Source organism: Eptatretus burgeri, chromosome 4 (genome assembly GCF_056783735.1).
Source record: "Eptatretus burgeri isolate ZD-2024b chromosome 4, Ebu_testis_v1, whole genome shotgun sequence".
Classification (NCBI taxonomy): Eukaryota; Metazoa; Chordata; class Myxini; order Myxiniformes; family Myxinidae; genus Eptatretus; species Eptatretus burgeri.
The window spans coordinates 119,339,708-119,351,454 of record NC_140964.1 but is presented as its reverse complement, the minus strand read 5'-3'; the positions used below and the strand labels follow the sequence as shown (position 1 = coordinate 119,351,454).

The following is an 11,747-nucleotide window of genomic DNA, read 5'->3' as shown; positions in this document are numbered from 1 at the left end:
CAAATTCTGCATGTAAATGTGCATCGTATTCTACCCCCTATTGGTGGTGGAGAGTGAATTCCAAGTTAGCTGCGATTAAGACTTGCAATTTTTCACTGTACACACAACCTTTACTAACCCCCGGTAGAGGGAGGGGGTATTACTCTCCCATAGGGAACGAGCATTTCTTACATTTCGACAATTCACTTCCAAATAGAATTGATATATAAACAACAAGCACCACAGAACAAGCTAAAAGTTTAATGAAGTAGACAAATAAACACCAATTAATACACTTATTTCTCGAATCTATTTTCTCAAGTTCTGTCAACGTCGAATTCTTGAACAATCAACACTTTTCCATCAGTGCTTTGCCATATTTTTATGCCACAAATTATGTCTCCCTTGCGTATCGCTGACTTTTCCTTTTTAAATAAACACTGAAATGAACCTCCCATTTCATTGCAGCCAAAGATTTTCTTCTCAATGAACTTGCACCCCTCCCCACAGTGAATCCTGGTAAAACTGTTGAAACCGTTTTGGGTTTTTTTGTTTTCACCGTTTTTCCATCTTCACTTTTGGTGGTTTAAGAAAAGTTCTCTCCTTGCGTTTTTCTTTCTGGCGTTCTCCTGATTTGCTCTTTTTGCCTTTTGACTGAAAACTCCTCCAACTATCGACACGCCCATCTCGACTTGCCTGCAAAAAACAACAGCAACAACAACAAAAAAAATAGGACATGAGGGTAGTGAACAAAAAGGCATTGCGTGATCACAAGTGAGCTTAAAAAAAAAAAGTAAAATATTCCTTCAGCTTATACTGCACTAAACAGATAAAAATGTCAACAAGAGGGATTGAGAGTGAGGGAGAGGGAGGAGGATGGGGAAGAAGAAAATTACGAGAAAAAGGAGAAAATAAGTCAGGAAGAGGAGAAAAACAAAAGTGCGAGAGAGTGTGCAACCGCTTTGCAAGGATCAGCTCACATGTCCTAAAACAACTGCTCTTGCACATCGTTCTGTCTGCACTTTTCATCCTATGTCATCTTCCATCTGCTTGGAAATCCACCAACATCACATTGGATAAAAAAGGTGAAAAAAACGGATTCCCTTAACGCTACACCGATTAGCTTACTTCCATCCAACAGCAAGGTCATGGAATCTATAATCACAGTATGACATGAAATTATTACTTTTCTCCAACAACCTCATTTCAGACATGCTGCTTCCACTCACTCGATAATGGATGGAGGCCATCAATGTCAGAAATGAGATCAGGGCCATCCATCTCGTTTTTTTCGATAATCTGGCATCCTGCCTTGCTCTCCAAACTCTCTGCCTATATCATCCAAGGCCAAGTCCACACATAACTTACTGACTTCCTCTACGCTCATAGCCAACGTGTGGTGCTCAACAGAATCCTTTCATCTCCTCTCCTCCTGTCAAGGCTGGTATTCCCCAATGCAGTGTTCTGAATCCATTCCAATTCTTGATCTTCATTAATGATATTGCTGACTCTGGTAAATCCACTTTTTCTATTTTCTGATGACTACACCATATGCTGTGACATCCCTCATCCTTCAGACAGGCAGGCTGCAGCCTCTTCCCTCTGTTCAAACCTTGCCAAAAAAACAACAAAATCACAAGCTGGTTAAACACTTGAAATTTGCCTTTCAATCCCGATCAATGTTGATAGTCTTCTACCGTCTCCTCTCCAGTCTCACCCCCCCACCCCCCCTGCTCTGTCTGCGATTTGCTCCCACCATATTTCCATCGACAACCCCCTTCTGGTAAAGCTACCAAAATTATGAATCACTGCTCACCTTCCCTCTTTCATTCCTCTTTTTTCCCGCCTTTGGAATAAACTCCCTCAACTCTGTTCAATCCCATTCTTCCCTCCAGGCCTTCAAAACAGCTGTTCACCACCACCTCTTATTGTCCCCCATTCAAATCCTCAATCTTTTCTACCCCCTTAATCCACCCCAAACCCACCTCCTTCAAATTCCCTGCTTTCCTTCCTGAAAGTCCCTGTAATGTCCATCTTGTATACCCCATGTTCCCCACCCCATCCCTCTCACTTCCACAGATCTCCTCATGTCTCTGTTCCCCACTGTTTTGTCCTTCCCTCTCCCACCCTTCTTATCTCATGCCCCCCTTGCTGTGCGTTGTGTGTCAGCTCTCATACTGTTATAGATTTGGAAACCTTGTGCACACAAACAGCCAGAGTCCCCGTAGTTCAGTTATTTCTACAAGTATGTGTACAGTTAGAATCCATCCCCTATGTCTAATGGGAATTTTGTGTGTGCACTGTTATTTTATATTTAGGTTATTTAAACCTCCAGATCCCCTCCACTTGCAGCCAGTGTCTTTCAGCGCTTGCGCGCTCGCCTCGCGGCCGTCGCAGATAAGGCGAGGTCCTAGCGTGCTTGATTAGACTTCCTCGAATTGGTCTGCATTCCAACAGCACGAGGCAAAATCGTTGTTTCTCCAGCAAGAGGGGTACAGACATGCGCAGTGGGGCGGGTTTTTCCTGGCTCGGCCTTAATCCCGCCCAGAAAGGGCGAATCCATGGAGGTCCCTGTCCAATCAGGGTGATCAGTGCGTCAGTTCCACCAAGGCCCTGCCCCACTCAGAGCGGTCGATAAAGGACGACGCGACCCTCAGTGTGTGGGTGTGTGGAGAGTTTTTGTGCTCATTCGAGTTCAGAGAGTTCAGAGGGTTCTTGCGTGTGCTTGGGAGTTCTTTGAAGTTCTTTGGAGGGAGCAGTTCTTGGAAGGTAGTTTGGGTGCGTTGTCATCATTGCTAGAGCTCTAAGCCTGGAGTTTCCGCTGGCCTTCTACAAGGAGCGACCCTGGATCCGCTATCCACCATCCAAGCCCCCACGAACCACGTGTCCCACACGTGCAGTCGCGGGCCAAGCCGCCCAAACTCGGTCAGGTACCCCGAAAGAACTCTGACCCCCAGCTCGACTCTCCCCTTGGCTGTGAGGGTCGAATAAAGACCAATTGGGTCCTTTTTCTTTTGGGTGTGTGTCTGTATGTGGCGCCGTCCTATAAGTGATACTGTTTAAGTGTTTATGATCATTGTAAATATTTGCTTGCATATAGTCGTGAATAAGTCTACACTTCGTCCCTTTCTTTTATTCCTGTAAATAAAATAATTGTTTAAATGTTCCAGTTCGTTTCTGTCCTTTCTTTGATTGACCCAGCATGGTTCGGACTTGAGAATGAGTGAGGCCATTCGGACCAGTAAATTGTTAATTTGGCCAGACGGATCTTGGTAATCCCTGCTTTGTTTACACCCGGATCGGGCTCGGTAGACGGCCCGTTCCGCCCGAGGGTGTGGTTTTCCCCGGTAGTTGGACGACGTGGATATTTCGGTATATTGAAATTAGGCAATTAACCCTACCCCACACTGTCAAAATATTGGCGACCACAGTCCGCTAAGGGACCCGTGAACTCTCGGACTTATCCGAGAGTCACGACCTAAATTCCAGGTGTTCGGTGGGAGACGACACTACTGCTCCACCTAGTGGTCATTTATCGGTCGGCGAAATGAGTACCAGTGTACTGGTCCCGGTGTATGCCCCGGTTAGAATAGGTGTACCATATCCCTGTGTGTCGTAAGAGGCGACTAGGGTTGGCGTCAGGAAGGGCATCCGGCCATAAAACATTGCCTCAAGAAAAAGCCAAACCCCTGCACAGCAGGGAAAAATGGCTGTAAAAAACGGTCCTCCACATCTTCAAGACAGCTGTTCACCACCATCTCAGGTAATCCCCAATCCTACCCTAGTTGTATCCGACCCCCAAGGCCACTTGCTTCCAAATTTCCATTTATTTTCCTTCCTTCTCTATCCATCCTGTCAACCCATTCCTCCCCACACTGAGTGTTTGTCCAAATCATCTTCGATTTTCTTCTTCAACATCTGTCTGTCTCTCTCTCCTTTTGTTCTGCTGCGTCCTGATCCGTTCATTGTACCAGCTCTTCCACTAGCCTCGACACTGCATACAAATATATATATATATATATATATATATATATATATATATATATATATATATATATATATATATATACATACATACATACATACATACATACATATATATATATATACATACATATATTATATATACATACATATATATACATACATATATATATACATATATATATACATACATATATATATATATATATATATATATATATATATATATATATATATATATATACATATACATATATATATATATATATATATATATATATATATATATATATATACATATATATATATATATATACATATATATATATATATATACATATATATATATATATATATATATATATATATATATATATATATATATATATATATACATACATACATATATTATATATATATATACATATATTATATATATATACATATATATATATATATATATATATATATATATATATATATACATATATATACATATATATATATATATATATATATATATATATATATATATATATATATATATATATATATATATATACATATACATATATATATATATATATATATATATATATATATATATATATATATATATATATATATATATATATATATAGTCAGTGCACAACCTCTGTCGATAAAAGATACAAACAGCCCTATATCCACACTCATAGCTCAGGTACAATCATGAGATAATGAAATCATCAATTTATCTTGCATTATTGCAAAAATGTCAAATGGCTGCCATATTCTGAGGTCAGTTCTGCACTGTCTGCTCTCTGTAGAGAATTCCATAGAGTGCAAAATTGTTCAATTGCAACCGGTGCAATATGTACCAAATTCTTTGACATCACTCAGCCAATGTATGTTGGCCCAGCACCTTCAAAATCTTGAAAAAAAAAAAGAAAAAAAAAAAAAGGAAAAGAAAAAGAAAACAAGACTTGAAGAAACTTGGTACACAAAAGTACCTTCCACAGTATCCAAGAAGTCTGTTTACTTGAGGCTTCTTGTTAATTTTCAATTTAAATCTTGTACCCTCGAACATAACTCGTCTAAATAAAAAGGTAATTTGGCAATAAATTCGTCTAATTTTTAATTTATGTTCACACATTTGACACTTTAGACATAGCCAGCGGTAGACAGTTTTACACCTGCCAAAACTCTGGAGGTGTGCGGTTTCTTATGAAAAGTTCGTGAAGCCAATCAAAATTCGTACACTTATAAGAAAATGTACGCAAAGAGAGACAGGGTGGCCACAAAGGTATGCACACTCACCGACAAGCCGTCTCGCATGGGTTTGAATCTCGGCCCAGCGATAAACTGCCATCATGGTGTTTCACAAGCAGGGCGATTCATGAATGTGTGCGCCGTCCCTCGGATGGACGTTAAACTGGTGTCACATCTGCAAGGATTAGTTGGGGTACGTTAACGATCCCATGGTATCCTTCTCGAAGAGGAGGCAAGCTATCGCCAGCACTCTGACATAAAAAAGTTCCAAATTCCTGTACCAACGACTGCTGGGAAAGGGACGGCAAACCGCCCAGCATGAACCCAGGCCGAGAAACTGCTTCGGCAGAACACTCGAACACAGAGTAGGGTACACATGATCGGATCGAGGTTTGCAAATAGACAGGCAGACAACAGCAACAAATCATAGAACACGTTACACCAAGCAGTGTTCAAGTATATACAGAGCGCCTTCAGAAAGACTTCCCACCCCTCGACCTTTGTCACATTTTATTGTGTTGCAGCCTGAATTTAAAATGTATTAAATTTAAATTTTTTGTCACCGATCTATACAAAATACCCCATAATGACAAAGTGAAAACATGTCTTTCAGAATTTTTCACAAATCAATTGAAAATGAAAAGCTGAAATGTCTTCTGACAATGAGTATGCAACCCCTTTGCGATGACACTCCAAATTGAGGTCAGTCGCATCCAATTTCGATTGATCATCCTTGAGATCTCTCTACAACTTGAGTGGAATCTCTCCCTGTGGCCAATTCAATTGATTGAACATTATTTATAAAGAAAAAACACCTTTCTATATAAGGTCCCACAGTTGACAGTGCAAAGCAGAGCAGAAACTCCACCATGAAATCCCAAAACTGTCCGTAGAACTGCGAAATATAATTGTGAGGAAGCATACATCTGGGGAAGGGTATAAAACAATTTCTCGTGTTGAAAGTTCCCAAGCACACAGTGAGCTCCATCATGAGGAAATGAAAAGAATATAGAACTACCCAGACTCTTCCTACAACTGTCTGTCCGACCAAACTGAGCAACTGGACAAGCAGGACCTTGGTCAGGGAGGTGACAAAGAACCAAATGACCACTCTGACAGAACTAGAGTTCCTTGGCTGAGATGAGAGAACCTGCCAGAAGGACAACAATCTCTGCAGAACTTCACAAATCGAGGCTTTATGGGAGAGTTGCCAGACGGAAGCCATTCCTGAGAAAAAAGACAAATGACAGCACACCTGGAGTTTGCAAAAAAGGCACATGAAAGACTCATGAGTGCATGAGGCAAAGATTCTGTGGTCTGTTGAGAAGAATATTGAACTATTTTGCATGAATGCAAAGCGCTATGTCTGGTGCAAACCAAGCACAGTTCATCACCCATCGAACACCATCCCTACCATGAAGCATGGTGGTATCATCATGCTGTGGGGATAATTTTCAGCGGCAGGGACTCAGAGACTAGTGAGGATAGAGGGAACAATGAATGGAGCCAAATACAGGCAAATCCTTGAGGAGAATCTGCTTCAGAATGCAAAAGACCTTCGGCTGTAGCAAATATTTATTTTATAAGACGACAATGACCCCAAGAATAGAGCCAAAGCAACACTGGAACGGCTTCAGCACAAGAACGTGAAAGTCCTTGAGTGGCCCAGCCAAAGCCCAGACTTGAATCCCATTGAGAATCTGTGGAAAGAGGCTTGAAGATTGCTGTTCACCGACAATCCCCACACAACTTGACAGAGCTTGAGCAAATCTACAAGGAAGAACAGGAGAAAATCCCCAAATCCAGATGTGTAAAGCTGATACAGACAAACCCAAGAAGACTCAAAGCTGTAATTCGCTGCCAAAGGCACTTCTACAAAGTATTGACTCAGGAGTTGAATACTTATTGATGCAAGAGATTTCAGCTATTAATTTCTTCATTGCTTTGTAAAAAAATTCTAAAAAAAACATGTTTTAACTTTGTCATTATGAGGTATTTTATGTAGATTGGTTGCAAAAAAAAATAATTGAATTTAATACATTTTAAATTCAGGTTGTAACAACAAAATATGATAGAAGTCAATGGGTGTGAATACTTTCTGAAGGCACTGTACTTCAATTTAAATAAATTAATAATTTTAAAGATAGTTTTGAAAATTATTCTAGAAGTTTAGTGCGATTGAAGCAGTCTTTCACACCACCCTATTTAACACGTCAACGTAATGCTAAATTAAAGGGTTTTGGAAGTGACGTGGCAAGTAGTGTTCGGCAGTGATCAAAATATAAATGAAATTAAACAAGAGCGAGAATTCCTTTGCAGTACATGTCCCCTACAGGTCCTCGTGAGGCAGAAGAAACCCTATGACCCACCGTGCTTGGGTCTATTTGGAAAAATAAAAGGAAAAGCAATTTTCACTTACCGATATCTTTTGTCGAAGAGAAACCTATAAAAACAACTCGAATAACAAACTGGAGATAAAAATTAGGTTGCATTAACGCACGCTCGAGCCGATACCATAAACAAAATTAAGAACCACCTTTCTAACCCACCGCGTTTCATTCGTTTCTAAGCTTTGCCGATTTCATATTAAAAATAACCCGACGTACATACATGAAGTAAAAACACGAGTACGGCTTATGTGCATAATATATAAAATAACACATCGTGGTTATATACCTGGCATCACGACAATTGCAATGGCCATGGACCAACACCCAGGCCTAAGACCTGCTGATCGATGCTGCTTCATGCAATGGTGGCACATGATTTTATTGGGGTGGAGTCAGGCCAGCTGTCCAGCCAATGGGTGTAAAGCAGTGGGGTGGAACTGGGGCAGCTGAACACTAACCCATGTATAATATGTGATATTTTCTCCAAGTTTAAAAAGGGCATAACTCTGAAAAAATTGATGAAATGTACTGAAACTCGAACTTGTTGTGCAACTTATCATAGTAAAACCCTGTACCAAGTTTCAGTTGAATATGTTAAAGGGTATGGGAGGAGAAAAAAACAAAAAAAAGTCTGAAAAACTACAGGTGGAACGGACGGACAGATGGACAGCAAACCTGTAGTCCCCTCCGGTGAAACCAGAAGGGGACTAATAAAATAAAGAATGCAAAAGTCATACAAATAAATTAATAAATTCCAGATTTTACCACCGTTTTACCTAGTGTCAATTCCACCGCGTTATGCAACACGTTAAATTAATTATTCTTGCCCCTTTGTGTCCTTGATGACATCCTTAAAAACAGTAAGTTTCCTATTTGGAATGATTTTCAATTTTGTTCAACTGGCAGGCAGGCAGAGTGAATAAATAAAGCACACCCATGTCCAAAGGAAGCGGTTCAGTTTGGCAGTTTCAGGGATCATACGGGCAATTTGCAGTCCGTCACATTTTGTCACGTCACAAAAAAAATCGTTTTGTCACATAGAAAGTCCATTTTGTCACATATATTTTGGGGGTTTAGACGCACAGATTGGACAAGCCAGGATCACTTTTTAACATTCTTTTAATTCCAAACTCAACATTCTCGTAATTCCACAACGTCGCTCATTCTGCAATACCGGGGTACCAGTTCATCGGAAAGCTCGGGAGGAAAGTGCTATTTCTTTTTCTTCAGGTTATTCAGTTCATTATTGGCCCCATCTAGCATTTTTTTGGCATTCTGGATGGTAGCATTCGCAGCCGCAACTTTAGTGACCAAGTTCTCAGATTCTCCCTTCACTGCATTGTCGAGAATAGTCATGCCCTCCGCCAACAGTGCTTCAGCCCTCATTTTCTTGGCCAGAATTTGAACCTCCTGCTGAGAGTAGTTCGGAGCAGCTGCTTCCGCTGGTCGTTTTGTGGCCCGTCTCTCCCGTTAAATTTGAGTCATATATGCCGACCTTGCTTGCCGAGTGTTTGATATCAGTTCCTCCGAATAAGGCAGCATCTGTGGTTTGTTATCAAATCTCTTCATATACGAACTTACTGTCCGCAGTCCATTGATGCGAGGCATAGTGAGCCGGGTGCGTTGAGATGTGAGCAATAGTTTGTTCTTACTGGACCCCCTCTCAACATCGGCATTGCCATGATTCAATGCGAGGGCCATCTGAACCAATGTCATCAGATTGGAGTATTTCAACTGACCACTAGGTCTTTTCATATTGCCGACTCTGTACCAGTACACATCAACTCTTCCATTGACATTTCCCGCATTGGTGTCGGTGTTGTCCTCATCTGAATCTTCGTCTTCGGAAGTGCTGACCTGTGGATTATCGGTGTACCAGTCTTCCGGTATGTCCTCGCTCGAGTTCTCCAACCACTCATCAGATATTGCGTCAATTTTATCTCTCCAGAACATTTTGATGCCAACGGCAACGCGCTTGATGGCTTGCTTAGCTGATTCTGACTGCCGAGCTAAAGGATGAAGAACTTGTAGGTCATGCAAGAGCTGGTTGTCCATTGGGAATGTTTTGAGGAGTTTACCGATCGCCTCTGAATAAAACAGTTTGGCTCTCTTGAAGAAATCCAGATAACTCCCCTCGGATATCCTTTTGGATTCTCTCATGGCTTTTATCTCCTGTGAAGCCGCTTCTCCGATGTCCACTTTTGGAAGCCAGACATCGCGATTCGTGAGATCGATGCTTCCAAGTTGCTTTCCAGTCTTTCGACCAATAGCTCCTTCGGTCAGTGCACGTCGCATCAGCGATACGATCAGTGTGTTCATTTCATCGTAGAGAATGTGGATGAGCGGGTCCTCGCTCTGTATCAACTTATTGAAATGGTTGAACATGGACAGGACGGATTTCATGAATAGCAGTTCACACTTGAGAAGCTCGTTACTCAAAACACCACAGATCCTCTTGATTCTGTCGTTCTCCCTCTCTTTGTCATTAAGAGTTCTGAGAAAATACTCTGTCAAAGCCGGAAGTTGCTCCATCAGTCTTTCTGTGACGTCTTCCAATGTCGTCCATCGCGAAGACACATGGTGGAGAAAGACATTTTCTTTAATGCCCTTGGATTTTTGCACAGCCTCGTAGTCTTCTCTCCGAGCAACTGAGTATTTGAAAAGATAGCATACGTCAATACCTATAGATTCGATCTCAGAACCGAATTTTTCGAATGCACTAGAAAAGGCGTTGTGCTTTTGTGCAAGTTACACGTGCCAATATTGATCATTTTTGGATTGATCTCTTCCGTAGCCTTTTTCTGCAGAGATTTCATGACATTCGGTCCATCGGAGGAAATTTGCAACAACTTGTCATGGTACAGACCGCTGAGGGATCGAACAATGTTGTCCTTGAGTTTAGTTGCATCAGCATGACCCATCTCAAACGACTCCAGATGTTCTACATGAACACGATCACTCTTTGCTGGCCAGTAACGGACAATCACATCGAACTGTCTCCAATGTTTAGCAGTTGTTGCCTCATCAACCTGAATACTGTATGCTGGAGCAAAGTTCCTAATTTCTTTTTCAATTAGAGTATGCATATACAGCCCCATTCCATCCGAAACTACGTACGCTGTTTTGTCTGAAGCGCATTGGAACTCCTTCGCGATCTTCGAGTCAGGAAACATGCGAGGAAACATAGCGATCATAGAATCTGAGTCTAAAGGACAAATGATTCACTGAAACATTGGCACACCACATCGTTTCCGCATAGGTCACATTGTTATTTAAGCTCCGCTTTTGCCAGTCTTCCCGTCCATCATCAGCACCCGTGCTGCCACTAGCAAAACAAGTCTGTATATTCCTCTACGCATCCACTAGTCGCTTCAATTTTCGATCATCACCCAAATCGTTTTGTCTTCGCTTGATATGTGTACCAGTCTTGAAATGACAGATAAGCTGGTCCTTCCCCCTCTGAGCAATGCTCACGATCTCCTGACAAAGAAGACAGCAGACGGAGTGATTGTCGTGGGGTTTCGCCCAGTTTTGTATAGGGTCTTGATTGGAGTCCTCCCCATCCAACATGGACACTTTGAAGGCGGTATTCCTTTTACTCATGATCGACAGCTGAAAAAAAAAAAACAGAAACCCTCGTGAGGCCTGACAATTTTATATGTGGTCATATAGTGTACTTCAACCACAAATGAAGTGTCACACCCATAACTAGAGGGGGAGCACTCGGGAGAGTGCAAAACCTCCGCCGACAATACTGCTGGGTCACTCAAGTGAACCTTATATCTTACTCATTAAATATGTCAACAGTGCTGACAGTTATAGTTCTTTTCTCCAACATTTTTTTTGTGGGGGGGGGGGGGGTTGGAAATCACTTAAAACACATAGAAATGCAAAAAAAAAATTCTCTAACAATTTTTTTTTTTTGGGGGGGGGGGTTGGAAATCACTTAAAACATGAAGAAATGCAAAAAAAAAATTTTTTCTGTTGTTTTTGGGGGGGGGGGGTAACAATTTTTTGGGGGGGGGGGTTCGTGTTATTGATGAAGAACATCAGTCTGGGCATTATGCAGAAATTAACGAAACATGTTCGCAGCAGACTAACGTCGTTTGATAAAGCAAATTCTGAGCACAAAACATCATTGAA

The 11,747-nt window shown here is 41.3% G+C and overlaps 1 protein-coding gene across 2 annotated transcripts in view; it reads right to left on the bottom strand.

Moving 5' to 3' along the window:
- Nucleotides 1-226: 226 nt before the first annotated feature.
- Nucleotides 227-11,747, bottom strand: part of DNAJC8 (DnaJ heat shock protein family (Hsp40) member C8) — a 36,281-nt gene continuing 24,760 nt past the window's right edge. The window contains exon 9 of one of the 2 annotated variants that reach the window (XM_085879873.1): nt 227-675. In XM_085879873.1, the coding sequence (XP_085735999.1) occupies nt 535-675 (141 nt within the window). In that variant the 3' untranslated portion in view covers nt 227-534. Of the gene's footprint in view, nt 676-8,705; nt 11,217-11,747 lie in introns of those variants that run through there. The other variant, XM_085879872.1, reaches the window with a different exon arrangement.